The sequence below is a fragment of the Lynx rufus genome, unplaced genomic scaffold (genome assembly GCF_022079265.1).
Source record: "Lynx rufus isolate CCGP_SWC_20201006 ecotype Redwood Valley unplaced genomic scaffold, mLynRuf1.p SCAF_17, whole genome shotgun sequence".
NCBI classification, from domain to species: Eukaryota; Metazoa; Chordata; class Mammalia; order Carnivora; family Felidae; genus Lynx; species Lynx rufus.
In genome coordinates this window covers 30,690,783-30,706,997 of record NW_025814831.1, presented here as the reverse complement: position 1 = coordinate 30,706,997, position 16,215 = coordinate 30,690,783, and the positions used below count along the sequence as shown (strand labels likewise).

The following is a 16,215-nucleotide window of genomic DNA, read 5'->3' as shown; positions in this document are numbered from 1 at the left end:
GCCTGGTGGACTGGGGAGAACAATTAGGCCAGACACTGAGCGCGTGAAAGCAAAAGAGGGTAGAAATCTAGACAATAGTGCTGAAGTCTCGGCTGGGGTGGAGGGGGGAACGGATATGATAGCGAGGAAGGAGTTTCAATGTGAATGAATACTAATTAGTGACATGGATATTAATGATGACAGTAATTAACAGGGGAAAGGAAGGGCTGTCATTGTCCCAGGGTGAGTAATCAATCTTGGCAGGTGATAAATAATGGTTCAGCAAGCTCAGCAGAAAGATAATCCGCCTGCCCGGGGGAGAGCTGTTGCTGATGCTGGAAACCTATCCGTTTCCAGGCAACCCACAAAAAAGAACTATTTTTCTTTTGAGGAAAAAACAGGTTAGAGTCTTCTCTCCCCCACCCCCAACTTGGGATTACAGTTCTTATTTGATTTCTGCTTTGTTCTTCATGTCCTAGAACAAATGTTGAACTTGTATCATTTGGAAGAGACGGACACACATGCACAAGCACACACAGACGTAACTCTCCTTTCTCTCAAAGAATGGGAATGAACAGGGGTGGTTTTGATCCAAAGTTTAGCTCCTAGATGCCATCCGGGAGCAAGAGCGGGGAGAAGTTTTGAAGTTCTGCTTTTGAGGTTGAAACGGGGGCACCTTGCAGGGCTGAGCCAGTGGAGGCTGGTCTTGGGGGAGCACAGAAATAGTAGGATGGGGCCCTGGTTGTCTATGGTGCAAGGTTCCATACCCTCTCCAGAGAGCCAGAGAGAAACAGGCCTGTGCTGTTCTCACCTCTGGCAACCAGTCAGATTTCTGGGAAACTTTATTTCTGGGGAAAGAAAATGCTCCTCGAAGACCTCTGCTAGTTCTCCAGGTTTTCAGCTAGGAATCTATTCCAGGAGAGCTATGGGCAGACCAAGCCTCAGACCCACACACAACAGGACTCAGACATCCAGAAATGTTGCCCTTTTCAGGCTGCTTTCCACCAAACATTCCATCCTGAGGTGACAAACCACGTTTGAAGATCAGCCCTGGTTTAAAGTGAGATGGTTGAGTGACAAAGGTGAATTGACCAGAAGTCCAGAACCTTCCAGAAATTTGGACTCCTCTACTCCCACGTTGGCTCTAGGCGCGACATTTTCAAAGGGAGGCAAACAAAAGGAAACATATTCAGAGAATTCTGACTAAAATGGTGAGGGTCTCTAGGTCATGTCATGGGAGAAAATAGCTGAGGGGCCCAGGCATGTGTCACCTCGAGGGAGGAAAACCTCAAGAAGAATGTTGATAGTATATCGGACCGACTCTCTCCAGAGCAAGAAGTCTGGGTTTGTTTTTCTATCATCAGAGGGCAAAACTAAGTCCAAAGAGAGGACTTCACAGAGGGTCAGATTTCTGTTCTGAAAAATCAAAGATGATTTCACTGGGACAGGCTGACTAGGAGGGAATCTGTAATTCCCAGGTACTAGGGTTTTTCCAAGTGGAGATTATGGTACCTCTTGTCCAGAGTATTACAGATGGGGCTCCTATATTGGCTAGGGTTGGAGTAGACATGCTTTAAAAATCCCTTCCAACTCAAGATTTTATATTAGTTAAGGTAGAACTTAATGTCAAAACGAATAAATCCCAACTTCTGTGGCTTAAAGCAATAAAGTTTATTTTTTAATCAAGTCAGAGCCCAAAATAGGCATCAATTTTTATGATTGTTCAGGATCCCAGGCTCCTCCCACATTGTGGCTCTGCCCTCCCCTGTGTTCTTGGGGTTCTCTACATTCAGCCAGCAGATAGGGAAGGAAAGGGTGTGGTGGGTCACATGGGAGTTTTTATGGTCCAGGCCTAGAAGTGGTGTATGTCATTTATAGCCATATTCCATTGTAAGAACTCAATAGGAGCATTTTCATTTAAAATGGGCCCAATGAAAAAATTAGAGATTTGTTGTTGTTGTTGTTGTTGTTGTTGTTAAGAAACTGTAAGGTCACCTGTGTTAGTCAGGCCTTGTCAGTTAGGGTAGGGAGCTGAAGAGGCCTCCTCCTTCAGGAAATATCCTGGGGTTCAGATATAGTATACTTTCACCTAACCTGTCTCAGGGAAATCATTAAAATCTATATTTGCAGGAAGTTCCCTATAGATACTCCCTAGAAGTGTGGACACAAGATCATCCTGAGTCATCAAAAATGGATTTTTTGGAAAAGAGTGAGATTGTGACTATGGAAGCATCCCAATGGATAGACATGGTTAATTAGGATGGAAAATTGTCAATATTATCCAGCTCTCTGGGTGTGTGCTAATTGGAATTTGGGGATTCTTAGGTAAACATGTTTCTTCTGCCACAGAGTTAAACATTCGTGATGTCTTCAGTTCAAATTGCTTTATCATTTCAGGTACTGACATTGTGCAATGGCTTATGAAGAACCTCTCCATTGAGGACCCAGGTATTTGACTCCAATTTTATCCTCCATGGTATTGAAAAACATCCCATAAACAAGTTCCAAACCAGATTCTCCCATTCTCCTGAGAACTGGGCTTATAAATGTGAGTCTTGGGGCACCTGAGTGGCTCAGGACGTTAGACATCCAACTTCGGTTCAGGTCATGATCTTGTAGTCTGTGAGTTTGAACCCTTTATTGGACTCTGGACTGACAGCTCAGAGCCTGGAGCCTGCTTCGGATTCTGTGTCTCCCTCTCTCTCTGCCCCTCCCCTGTGCATGCTCTCTCTCTCTCTCTCTCTCTCTCTCTCTCTCTCTCTCAAAAATAAATAAACATTAAAATAATAATCATAATAATAAATGTGAATCCCAAGATGTGGAGTCACTCTATTTGCAAATGAAATTAATTTATTTTCTCGACTGAACACCTATCTTTATAGAGCCAGCTCTTAAAATCAGATTGCCTGATCCACAATTAAGATGTTTAATTATTTGCTAAGACTCCTTCTGTTTCCTCCTTCTGCAAGAAGTGAAAGAATGATTTTTTTTTTCCCGAGCCTTAATTGTGCATTTCAATTAGGAAAACCTCACCAGAAAGACAACAACAGAATTCTGGCCAATAAAACAGTTTCTGAATCTGTCCTCCCACCAGAAAATCAGTAGTAAAATTTATTTTCCCAGCCTAATTAGAGAATGAGGGGTTTCAGAAAAGTGAAAATTCCAGATAAGCCAACCTTAGGATCTGTGTGTTTGTTAATGTGTTTTGGAGTTTATAGTACACTTCCTGTTTTAACTGAGTATCCTTGATGCCTGAAGGTCATATTTATCAATATCCAATATCCATTCATGTATTCTTATGTTCTCGGGGAGTAGACCTATCTGCCCTTAATTAAATGGCTTCCAATTGCTATGCGTTCTAAAGATTTTTGTAAGTGCCCTTTCTAGGTGTCCAACTTTCAGCTGTGATTCCTTGCTGTGGTCACGAAGTCAGCTCAGGAATTCCTATATTTTAATCTGATGCTCCTAAGAGGCTATTGACTATGAAACAATACAATTTACACAGAGTTCAATTAAATGTAGTCGCCAGAAATCTGAGTGCCAGAAAAGAAGTGGGTCATTCGTGGGAGGTACACTAGCCTTTTTCGCCATCATGATTAATGGCAACTTCCGTGACAAGTGAAAATTCGTAATTCTGCTCAAGCTCTTAATCCACAGGAGGGAACCTGTGAATTCAAATCCTTTTAAGGATAGAACCCAGATTAACTGCCCCATGCATTTCCCTCATGCAGCCTGGACTTCTGATTGTCCGCTTGTAAAAACTGGGCTGAATGCATTTCTACCAGTTCAGTGGCACGTACTTAAAGTCAATGCTTCTTTTGTTATAATGCTTAACCAAAGGAGTACCATTCTTCAGGGTAGTCTTTTCTCTACCAATAGCACTGTTTTCTTACCCCTTCTAAAATACTCACTGTATTTCTAAGGCGTATTATTATCATTAGTAGCAGTAGTAGTAGTGTGGGAGGAGAATAGGCTTCAGAAGTCCTCCGGCCCTGGTATGAGGAGCTTTCCCTGAAAGCTCGTGAATAAGCAAGATCATGTCTATGAAGGTCTCTTATACTCCGATGGCCTTGAGAGGACATCAAGGTGTTGGGAACCATTTAGGCTCCTGAGAAATGGTTGAGCAGGAAGAGTTAAGAACAATTCACCAGCTGGGAATACAAGGGTAGAAATGAGACAAAGCAAGGCCCTGGGAAGCCAGGCACATCCAACATCTGCCCCTCCCCTCACCCTCCCTCCCCATCTGCCATATAGCTAAACAGAACCACAAAGGATGAAGTGAGAGTTCCAGCTCCTAGGTCGGGGACATGAAAGTCACCTTCTTACTGGATTTTGTTCTTTCCTCCCTGGGGAAGGAGCAGCTGCCAGTGACGAAACTCTGCTTTTTTGCCGTCCCCATGATTCTCGAAGCATCTAGACTTTAAAAAGCAAACTGGTCATCAGTGAGCAAATAACATCCGACTTCATTCATTCTGACTCCACCAGTTATTTCCAAAAGAGAGGTGTTCTACATAAGTAAAACACTTGGATTAGATACAACCTCTTGAGAAGTTTGCAAGACAAAACAAGTTGCTTTAAAAAAAAAAATTCAGGGCTTATGAAATTGATAATTCCTGGAGACTCCTTAAGCATATCAATCACTTTCACATCCAAAAATTAGTTTTTAGCAGTAAGAGTACTTTTATATTGGTGAAGGATTATCACGCATGGTGGAACCATTTGGATTTGTTATTTTTCGTTCTCAGCTCTGCTCCTAATAGACACAAATTCTTACCTACGAGAATCTATTTATGGCTGGTGCTAAGTAACGAAACAATGGGCTGATTGTGACAAAAACATAAACACTTCTGTCAGGTTGGCCTCCTTCTGCTACTGCCCACTGCATTACCTACCCTTCCTCCAATTTTCTAAGAAAGTGAGGTTTTACTCTATATGCATTAGAGAAGGGCAATGCTGTCCTCCCTCCAGTAGGACTGTCATATCGGGGAATGCCATGGGCAGTGAGACTGCATGCTCATTTTGCTGGGGCTGATAAACATGATGAAACAGGCACATGAATCAGGGCTGCCGAAACCTACCGAGCGCCAGGCACCCCTAAGACCTTTTACATGAAGCATGTGTCTATACCAAAGCCCATGCTCTTAACCATGAAGCTACTTTCTTCTGCAAGTGTTGGGGAAAGTCAAGCGATGTCAGACTCTCAGAGCTGGGATCCAAATGTTGGTCCAAATGGTCCAAATGTCTGGGCCAACCCAGACACATGTTGGCCCTTCCTAGCCACTGATGCCCCAACCCCCACCTCCGGCCCAGTGCATTTCTTTATATCAAAGGCTATCAGTCAATCAGCCGATCAATCATGCAGCTATCTGGGGGTGATGACAGTTGGCTTCCGGTTGCCTTTCTGCCCTCCTGACTGACATTCCAGCTAAGGAGCCCTGCGTTCTGACAGCTTACTAAACACTCCTCTCTCTCATGCCCTGTCCGTGCAGTTGAAGCAATACACGTGGGAAGCCTTATAGCTGCCCAGGGCTACATCTTTCCAATCTCGGACCACGTTCTCACCATGAAGGATGACGGCACCTTCTACCGTTTCCAGGTAGGCCTGCCAGCTCCTCCTCCTGAAGAATGTTCTCTTATTATCTGATCTCAGATTAAAACTACCTATAAAACTGAGGGTATTTAAGGGAGCAACCCTTACCTCCCCCCAACACTGGGAAGGCCAAACAAGCTTTTATCTGGGCCATTTGTTGTTGTTGGCGGGGGGGGGGGGCACCTTTTACACATATTTCCTCATTCAATCTGAAGAACAAACTTTTAGGGTTATATATATCATCCATTTGACAGATGAGAACCCTGAGGTGCTCCGAGGTTTAATAAATCTAGGAGGTGGCCTTGATTTGAGTGTCGGTCAACCTGATGGCAAAGTCCTTGATCTCTCTACTCTGTCATGCTGCCTTCCTGGTCTGAAGTTTCTGTCCACTACCTAACCCCTCCCACTCCTTTTCTCAGGTCCTGTTCTAGAGGGAAATGGGCCAGAGGATAAGAGGCTGTGTCAAGGTCAACACCAATGGAGTGGAGTTTTTTAGACAGGGCCAAAGGGCATTTTAGTCTGCTCTAGCTACTATAGCAAAATACCAAAGACTGGGTGGCTTACACCACCAGTGTAGAAATTTCTCACAGTGCTGCATGCAGGAAGTCCAGGGTCCAGGTTGCAGCAGGTTAGGTCAGTGGTGAGAGGGCTCACCCAGGCTTTCAGACAGCCGCTTCTCCACCACGTGAGAAAGCAAGCTCTCTGGCGTTTCCTCTGATAAGGACACCAATCCTATGGGATCGGGGCCCCACCCTGTGACCTCACGGAACCCTAATTACTTCCTTACTCCCAGTGCAGCCACCCTGTGGGTTAGAGTTTCCACATGTCGGTGTTGGGGATACATACTTCAAAGAGAGAAAAGGAACTTGGAGCTTGTGTTCCCCGGGAAACTGTGCCGGCCTGACTTTAGCATTAGACGTCTATTGTCTTGGGATAAGACATACTTGCCCTGTTAACTAAGTTTCTCATTTTCGCATTTCTTTTGCTTACCTTAGATGTCATTTCTCAATACCCAGATTGAAATGTTGACGGCCTCTGCTGTATTAAGACCAGGAGAGAGTTGGGGGGTTGGCATCAGCACAAAGGAGCCGGGGCAGAGCCTGTCATGGGGAGGGGTCCTCCCTGGACGCAGGAGAGGGTGGACCCAGGCCCCAGGCAGAGGAAGGCAAGTACCGGTGTGCCTCTGAGTCCTGACATCTGTGCTCTTTTGCGCAGGCCCCGTACTTTTGGCCTTCAAACTGCTGGGAGCCTGAAAACACCGACTACGGTGAGCAGTGAAGAGGCGTCACTCCTGGGAGCGTGGACGACAAACGCTTGGTGTCTGGGTGACTGCCGCACAGAGAGGAGGGGTCGTTATCCTGCTCAGTCCTTTTCCGAGCGTTGACATGTAATAAGCTCCCTGTTCCACATAATGAAGAAAGGCAGAGCACACTGAGAGATGCAGCCTTTGGAGGGGAACAGGGGAAGGGAAGGAACGTTCCATCAAGCTGGCCAGTATGCTCATTTTGTGGAGCCAGGGAGAACCAAGATAGTGACCGCTGACCACTCCCTTCTGGGGCAAGGTTTCAGGGAGGGCTGGATCAAGGGTCCACCCCCACCCCCACCCCAGCTCTTTCTATTCTCACAGACTTGTTAAGAGTTATGAATAATTCATTGGTGTTTTTGAGAGCTAGAGAAGTTAGGCGGAAAAGAAGCTAGACCAGGGAGGAGTGTGCAGAAGTTATCCTGGACTAGGAAATTAGGAGTGGGTGAGGTTGGGAGTTTGGCAGGCAGGGAGTTACCTCTGTCCAGGCAGGACAGAAGTTATCTTGTCTACAGAAGTTACCTTGTCCCCATACTCCAGATGAAGAACTGAGGCTCAGAGAGGCCACAGCCTCACACATATCGCGTCGTATTCTACTTCTCTGGATGCCCAGTCAGTCGTAAGCTCCATGAAGCCAGGAACTGGTCCTGCTTGCTCATTCTCATATTCCCCAGTGCATAGCACAGTTTTGCTGGCACTCAGCAAATAGTTGCTGACAGTTCTGGTTCTTTATTAAAGGCGATTAACAGATAGTAGAAGCATCAGCATTGGAACTCAGATCCGAGTGGCTTCAAGGCCCGTGCTGACTGACGGAGCTGCTGAGGCAGTCCACAGTGGCTCTCCTTGGGCCTGGGGCACTTGGTGAGATCCCAGCTTCTCCCCAAGCTCTTTGCAGGGTTGCTTGCACGGGAAGACAGAAGCAGCTGCAGAGAAGGGAGGGGCATGGGCAGCTGGGCAGTGATCAGGGAAGCCTGTCCGGGAGACCTTGTGATAAGCTACCCTGTCTGGATCACTCCCAACGCCAGCAGGTGGGGAGCAATGCCGAGGACGGGGTGCAGACAAGGCATTGCCCAAGGAGGCTACAGTCGTCGTGTTTCCAGGTCCAGAGGACGGCCCTTATGCAGGGGGCAAGGCCCTCTGATGGTCTCTGCAGCTGTCTGCAGGGCACCACTGCGGGGTCCCTCTGGAACTGGGCTGTGCTCTAAACCACGTGATAAGTGGATAAGCAAGGCTTCCAACTCAGAATCAGAGCTACATTTGGCTATTCACAAAATTGGTTCTTCTGGGGCTGAAACGCCGCTCACAAAAGCCCAACTCGGAACTTGAGTAACCGTGGCTCAGTTCCATGCAGCAGCCGGGTGCCCTGGTGAATGTAAAAAACGATATTTTTACAGGCTGCGGAGAGGGGAGGAGGATGGCAAGACCAGATAACTAGACTCCAGTAAGATGAAAATATTTACTTGAACATGAGCCCATAAAGGTTAGGCCATCTCACACCATACACCCCAGGGCACTGGTTCCCTTTCTCTAGAGGGATTCTCCACATCATAATCTGAGTTGAGTGGCACGAACAAGGGTAGGAATAACAATTTTATATCAGGCTTTCATTAAGGCAAAATTATCTTGAACTCCTGTGCCTCGACTTTGGCAAATCGGATGGAGAAGTCAAGGTGCGGGCCGCAAAAGTACTCACCAGCATTTACAAAGCAGTTCAGTCAGAAAATCAAAGTTTTTACCAAGAGAGATCTCAGCACAGCGGCTCCAAGATCAACTGGTTCCACTAGCTGTGTGATGTTGGCAAGTTATTTAACCTCTCTGTGCCTCAGAAATTTCCTGTGAAAATTAGAAGAATAATAGTACTCCTTTCCTAGTGTTGTTTTATTAAGATGAAATGAAATGCCTGTAAGGTTTGGTGTGTGGCCCCACAGAAAGGAACCAATAAAAAAACCATGGTGGTGGTTAGTGTTATTATCACTAAGGTAATGTTTCACAATATCAGTTCTGCGGGGGCCATCTTGCCAGAGAGGATGTAAAACCAAAGCTAAGAACTCAGGATAGGTATAATTTGGATTGATGAAGAATCAGACACTTTCATTCATTCCACATTACTGACCACCCACTCTGTGTCCATTGCTTTGACACAGATTTGGTTAAGTCACAGTCCTACCATCCAAGCATTCCAGGCTGGGGGAGGCAGCGTGATGGGGAGGAAGAGGGTGGTGAGGAGTCTGATCTGAGTATTCACAGGTTTCCTGTTGGTGACGAATGACTGAGAAGGCTGAATACTTTGGGGAGGGACAGGTTTATAAAAAAAGCTGTCAGAGTCAAGGAGAGACATTGAGAATGGACGCAGCAGCTTCAGGGAGTCCCAACGATGGGGAATGACCTGGAAACGTTTCCGTCGTCCGTAAACTGAGGATAATCACAGGACATACCTGGATGAATGAATGAGTGAATGAATGAGTAGATGATGTAGCAAATGTCATAATGGAAACAGCTCTGAACTAGGCCTCGGTTCTCATTCCACCTCCACCACTAACTGGCCGATGGGTCACTCACTTCACCTCTCTGGGCCTTTGGTTTTCCCAACTGGCAACGAGGGGCCTGTACTGAATGGCCACCCGGGTGACTTACAGTGCTAAAATCCCAGTGTACTAAAAAGCAGTTCAAGGGTATGAGGAAAACAGAGAAATATGGTTCCCTGGTTTAAGAGGTTGAGGTAAACAACATCACTCGTAAAGACAAAGTTTGAAGAGGGAGTCAGTTCTTTAAATACATTGAAATAGGATGAGGCCATTATTATTTTTTTTTTTACTGCTTAGTTGCACATAGAGCATAGGAATCCATTCACTTCATAACATTTTTTGTGTTTTCTATTTATATCGCGGTGAGATGCGGTGAGCTTGAGATGGCAGCGGGTCATCCGAGTGATGTGCCAGGAGGTGGGGTTGCCAGGTGTGAGGGCAAGGAGACAACGATTTCTCAATGAGGAATTAAATACCCAGATAAAACCAACATGTGAGCTTAAAGCAAGTCCCCCAGATGCCCAGTAGTAGGACTGGCTGTCATTGTCTGTGGTCATTTGATTGGTCAGGCGTCACAGCAAGCACTGTTGAAGGCACCCTAGTCAGTGCAGACAAGCCCCAAGTTCTATGCCAAGAAAAGGTCCACTCAACAGCTACATTCTACCTCCCTAGGTGGGGTGAACAGACCCCCTGCCATGTGGCATTGGCCACAGAGGGAGCAAGCTGAAGTCAGGTGACCGTGTAGCTCGCAGTCATCAGGAATGGTACCAGCTCTGCATTCCACGTGTGGTGTTTTACTTCACAACCTAGCTGGCCCATTTTGACCCGGATGTGCTAGAAATGTCTCAGGATGCTTCTGCTTAAATAAAGCCCGTAGCCCAACTTGGGTTGCATTTTCCCGGGTTTTACATTTAGCAGTACAACATACCGTCTGCGACAGCAGTGTTCAAAACAGCTTTCACCTCCACTGAGCTGTGCTGCTCCTGAGTCAGGAGACCAGCGTGGTGGGGCTGGTGATATGTCAGGCTTCCTCTTTAGGGAGCTCCCAATTCCATAGGCTGCCTAAATGGTGGTCCAGGAGACCGAAGGAGGTATCTTATAATAGAGCAGACGCCCCTTCATCAGACATAATGGAGAGCTGTACCTGCCTGGCTCTTGCAAAAGATAGTCAACAGAGAATTATGAGAAAGAGATACGTCCTTACCTGATCACTTCTTGTCAACATAAGCTATACAAAAGAACAATCATTCGATGGCTTTTTGAGATCGGACCAAAGACTCTCTTTGATTATGGGCCCTAATAATTTGAGTTTCTTTATTAATTCAACCACACTCAAAACAAACCATCCAGTTTGGGCACCTTTGAAATGCATCAAGAATTTGAAAACACTTTGGAAGTAACCTGTATGTTGACCCCTTTCATATTCGTATTATTTCCCCCCCTTTTTTTTTTTCAGTTATTTCACCTCTACCAAACTCATTAGCAATTGTCTTAGCCCACTCTTCATTATCAAGTTGTTCCAAACCATTCAACTGGGTCCTCATAGAAACAACTCTCTCTTTTCACACTAATTTCATCAGTGAAATGTAATATTTGGTGAAATTACATTATTATAATAACAAGTGTGCCTGACATAAACAGACTTGTGAACAAGCACAACTGACTCTCATCCACATACAGCTCAACTGATGTGAGCAGAAATGTGAGCATACCAGAGCAGGCTGCCAGCCACGAGGTTCCAGCGTCTTGTAAGCTGCCATCGGCAAATTTTTCAGACCACATGGAGGAGGTTTGTTGATCCAGCAGGGAGTTCACTAGCTCTCCTAGTATAACTAAGTTGTCAAACCACAGGTCAGCCACAGGTCCTCTCTGACCCTGTCTCCTGGCCATCCTATTGGTCACTCATACCATTCATCTATTGTCTTCCCTGGATCGTTCTACTTGGCACTGGAGAAGGAGGGAGATATTGAAGAAGCAGAGCTATGGAGAGGAAGTGATGAAGGCATGTTTGAGAAGGAATCCTCTGGCAACTGAGGGCCAAGAACCCTTCTTTAGCTTGGGAAGAGAGACCCAAGATGTCCACCATTTCCACTGTTTATTCATTCCACCTGGTAGGCCGGCCCTGGTGCTAGGTGCAGGGATTCACGCTGAGTAGGACACAGCCTCTGCCCTTGAGGAGCCCTCCGCCTAGAGCTGGGGACAGTCTGGTAAATCCATGATTACAGTGCACTGGAATTAAGTTCCATGGGTGAGGATGAGTAGACGCTATTGGGAACACTGAGCTGGGTCTTCCAAGATTAGTAGAAGGTCGCCAGATCTTCCATGTGGAGAACACATGGGCAGAGGAGTAGAACTGAAGGGTTTGGTAGCCTCACATGCCCAAGGGAGGCAGGGAGGGAAGAGGTTGGCAAGGTAAGGCGACTGGAGCTTAAAGAACCAAGCACGCCACCCTAAGGAGCCTGACTACTCTTCTGAGGTCACTGAGGAGGCAATGCAGGGAGTATAGGCAGGAAGGTAACATGATCTTATTTGTGAAAGATGACCCTGGTGGAGGATGCTTGGGTGAACAGAATGAGGAGGGTGAAAGGGAGCAGTCAGGACTAGAAGATGAAGTCCTCCTCCAATCCTGACCTTTAAGGAAGATTCTTGGAGGGTAGGCATCATGGCTTCCACATGGAAGGATGTTCTGCTCAGTGCAGCACCGGACTCACAGGGAGGGCTGGCTGGATGGCTGGGTGGATGAGCGGATGGACAGACAGATGGGTGGATCTGTGACGCCACCACACTGCTGGGTCTGCACGTGTTGTAATTTCTCTTCTTCCCTCAGCCATCTATCTCTGTAAGAGGACAATGCAGAATAAAGCGAGGCTGGAACTGGCAGACTATGAAGCAGTAAGTATGGTTGTTTTGTAGCTTAGGTGTGGGAGGAGAGTAAAACCCTATCTGCAGCTCTGTTTCTGCTTCTCTCTCCTTTTTTCTCTCCCTTGTTCCTTTCAGGCAGTGGAAAGGAAGTGTCTTTTATTTCCCCTCCTTGTTCTCACCTCCTCTACCCATGCAATAAAATCGCACCTTTATATGAAGAGCTCTCAAAACTCAGCCATAAGAAAACAAACAGCTCAAAAATGGGCAAAGGACTTGAACAGACACTTCACCAGAGAGGACGTAGGATGACAAATAAGCACATTAAGAGATGTTCAACAGCATCAGCCATTAGGGAAACAAAGATTAACTCCCTGGGGAGACTTCTGGGGGTAGAGTGGCTAAAATGAAAAGTACTGATAATGCCAAGTGGGAATGCAAAATGGCACAGCCTGGAAAATGGTCTGGCAGTTTCTTACAAAAGTAAACATATACTTGCCACACAGCCAAGCAGTCCTACTCCTAGGTAGGCACCCCAGAGAAATCAGAACTTCCGTTCACACCCTAGCCCTGCTGACAGCACCCTTGTTTGTGATGAGCAAAACCTGAAAACAACCCAAGTGCACTTTAAGAGGCGAATGGCTAGGGGCGCCTGGGCGGCTCAGTCGGTTAAGCATCTGACTTCAGCTCAGGTCATGATCTCACAGTTCGTGAGTTCGAGGCCCGAACGGGCTTCCTGCTTTCAGCACACAGCCTGCTTCGGATCCTCTGCCCGCCCCCCCCCCCCACCTCTCTGCCCCTCACCTATTTGTGCATGAAGCCAGTCTCAAAGGATTACAAACTGTGCGATTCCATTTATATGACATTCTCATAAATACAAAACTATCATGAAAGAAAACAGATCACTGATTGCTAGAAGTTACAGAGGGGGGGGGTAAGATGTGGCTCTAAAGAGATAACACAGAGAGTTTTCTGGGGGTGATGGAACTATTCTGTATCCCGATCGTGATGGGGGTTCTGAGAATCTGATCTATACATGTGTTAAAATGCATAGAACTGTGCACCGAGAGGAAAAAGAGGGGGCGGATTCATAATATGAGAATTTTTTAAACTTACTATGTGATAATTTTGTAATGGCATCACCAAACCCACCTCCCTGTGCTTGGCAGTAGACGTAGAATCTAAGGACCAAATTCAACCCGGAAGATAAGATACGTGTCAGATGGAAAGGGTATCCTCTCCCAGTTTTCCTCCTGCACCACCTCCCTTCACAAGATGTGACCCCTGCAAAACTCAGAGGCCCTGCCGCATGCGTACCCATTCCCATTTAACACAGCCAAGGCACAGAGAACTTGACAACTCAGATACTATTTTAAATATTGCAAATTTATGGTTACAGGATCTCTCCCCCCAAACCAAACTTTATTGCGCGTCACAGAGAATCTGGGGAACTGCCCAGATTTTCACGTGCCCTCCAGAAGGCAAGGGAGTTCCTGAGCCATCAAGTGACTGAAGGGCTGGGGGGTGGGGGGTGGGGAGGAGCAGCAGTGGAGCAGTGAGGAGTCCTTCCCCCATAAACCAGCATTAACAGGGCTTCCAGAGTCTTCTTTCCAAATGTCTTGCACTGTCTCAGTCTCCCACAAGCGTGAGGCCCTCTGCATCAGACCTTGTCGCTCTTGGGTGCCTGTGCACAAGCCAATGGGGAAACAGTACTGAAGAACACAGTGCAGGAGTTAACCCAGGGCCTCGGGACCTGGCCAAAGTGTGCTTATCAGTGAGAGCCATTAAACGTAAATATGTTGTGGCGAGGGGGAGTGGTGCCTGGGTGGTTCAGTCGGTTAAGCATCCAACTCTTGATTTCAGCTCAGGTCATGATCTCACAGTTTGTGAGGTCGAGCCCCACATTGGGCTCTGCGCTGAATGTGGAGACTGTTTGGGATTCTCTCTCTCTCTCGCTCTCTCTCTCCCTCTCCCTCTCCCTCTCTCAAAAAAAAAGTTAAAAAAAAAAAAACATAAATAGGTAGGAACATCATGATCTTCCCAAGCAAACCCGACAGTGGCTGTTCTGTGGATCTGAGCATCCTGTTCCTGTCCCCTCACGTGTCAGCTGTCACCCCTCTCTCAGAAGACCACTGTCCTATTTTTGGGCACCCACCGTGAGGCGCTACATCCCTTCCCTAACACAACCTACCGGAAAGACCCAGCCTGCAGAAACAGGGGGCCCCACCACCCTCTGTCTCTCTTCCCTGTACTTTCCATGTTTTAGAAAAAAAAGAAAATTGTCCATGTTTTCCATGTTTAGAAAAACAGAAACGAGACAGCATCAACTCCTGATATATTTTATCCAATTGTCTCGTCTCCTGCCATAGAATGTTCTACTTTGATATTTGTAAAGAATATGGCATTAAGATGTTCTTTCGGGTTGAATGTCTGCCTAAAAGTGGTTAGATATTTTTTTTAAAGAATTTCTTTTCAAAATTCAGTAATTTTATTCATTTTTTTCTGATGGCATATTCTCTGTACAACCCAAATTCAAACAGCAAAGAAAGGAGAGGAAAGAACCTGCAATCCTTCTCCCCTATCCTTTTTTTCTGCACGTGCATTTTTTCTTTAAAAAAAAAAAATCTGAATCATATCCTGAACATTGTTCGGTAAGCTGCTTCTTTCCCCGATCATATACTGTAGTATGTTGAGAGTCTTTCTATATCAGTAATAATATCCACGTTATTGTTTTTATTTTTATTTGTTTATTTTTGAAAGAGAGAGAGAGAGAGTGAGCAGTGGATGGGGTGAAGAGAGAGGAAGACACAGACTCTGAAGCAGGCTCCAGGCTCCAAGATGTCAGCACAGAGCCCGATGCAGGGTTTGAACTCTTGAACCATGAGATCATGACCTGAGCCAAAGTCGGACACTTCACCGACTGAGCCACCCAGGCGCCCACGTTATTGTTTTTATTTTTTATTAATTTTTTAATTTTTTTAAGGTTTATTCATTCTTCAGAGACAGAAAGACAGAGCGTGAGCGGGGGAGGGGCAGAGAGAGAGGGAGACACAGAATCCGAAGCAGGCTCCAGGCTCGGAGCTGTCAGCACAGAGGCCGACACGGGGCCCGAACTCACAGATGGTGAGATCAAGATCTGAGCTGAAGTCAGACTCTCAACCAACTGAGCCACCCAGGTGCCGCATTAATGGCTGCCTAGTATTCCGTGGCATGACTGTGTCATAATTTATTTCACTGCTCCCTAATTGACATTTAGGCATCACGGCCTTTGCTTCCTATGAACAGTGGAAAAATCAAAGGAACAGTTATTTTGAGGTACTTGTACACTGAGCCTTGGTAACAACTGAGTTTAGGTGTGTTGATCTTCAACTGAAGCTCTTTTTATATTAATAATCCACTAATGAGGGTAATCAATTAGCGTTGGCATGAGCTCTATGAAAATACATAGCATAATGTGGGCTCTACCCTTGCATTCCATCAGAATTAGGTGGCTCATTAGGGGACCTGTCAAACACCCCCTCCTCACCGTCCTTTTGTGCCACCAGGTAAGCCTACAGACTCAGAGAAAAGGCTTCTCCCCTCTTCCTCTAAAGGCAACCCTAGATGCCTTTTCTTTCTTCCTGGTTTTGGCTTTTCCTTCACAAACATCACAAATATAGACACTCCCTTTTTTCTCACTTTTGACCCCAAACTCTCAAAGGCATGAGTGCCAGGTCATCCGGATTCTAATTTCTTGCCACCTTCCTGGACCTGTTTGCTGGAAGACAAGTCCTGAGAAATCCATTCTTGGTTCTCCTCATGCAGATGTCCAATAGGCTGCAAAGAGTCCCCTCGTCCCTTCCCCAAATGTGGCGTGAATAGCCACAAAGCCTTCTTCCTGTCTTCAGTGGCCTTGATGACAGGCGCTATGTGAGTTGTGTTCTTGTAAAACACACAAGAGAAGAGGAATCAGGTGAACC

At 46.2% G+C, this 16,215-nt stretch overlaps 1 protein-coding gene across 8 annotated transcripts in view; it reads left to right on the top strand.

The window, feature by feature from the left end:
• RGS6 (regulator of G protein signaling 6) overlaps positions 1-16,215 on the top strand; it is a 535,425-nt gene that overhangs the window by 436,436 nt on the left and 82,774 nt on the right. For all 8 annotated transcript variants that reach the window (XM_047079799.1, XM_047079801.1, XM_047079805.1 and 5 more), the window contains 4 exons: positions 2,377-2,427; positions 5,469-5,575; positions 6,785-6,836; positions 12,225-12,289. In XM_047079799.1, coding sequence (XP_046935755.1) covers positions 2,377-2,427; positions 5,469-5,575; positions 6,785-6,836; positions 12,225-12,289 — 275 coding nt within the window. The remainder of the gene's footprint in view (positions 1-2,376; positions 2,428-5,468; positions 5,576-6,784; positions 6,837-12,224; positions 12,290-16,215) is intronic.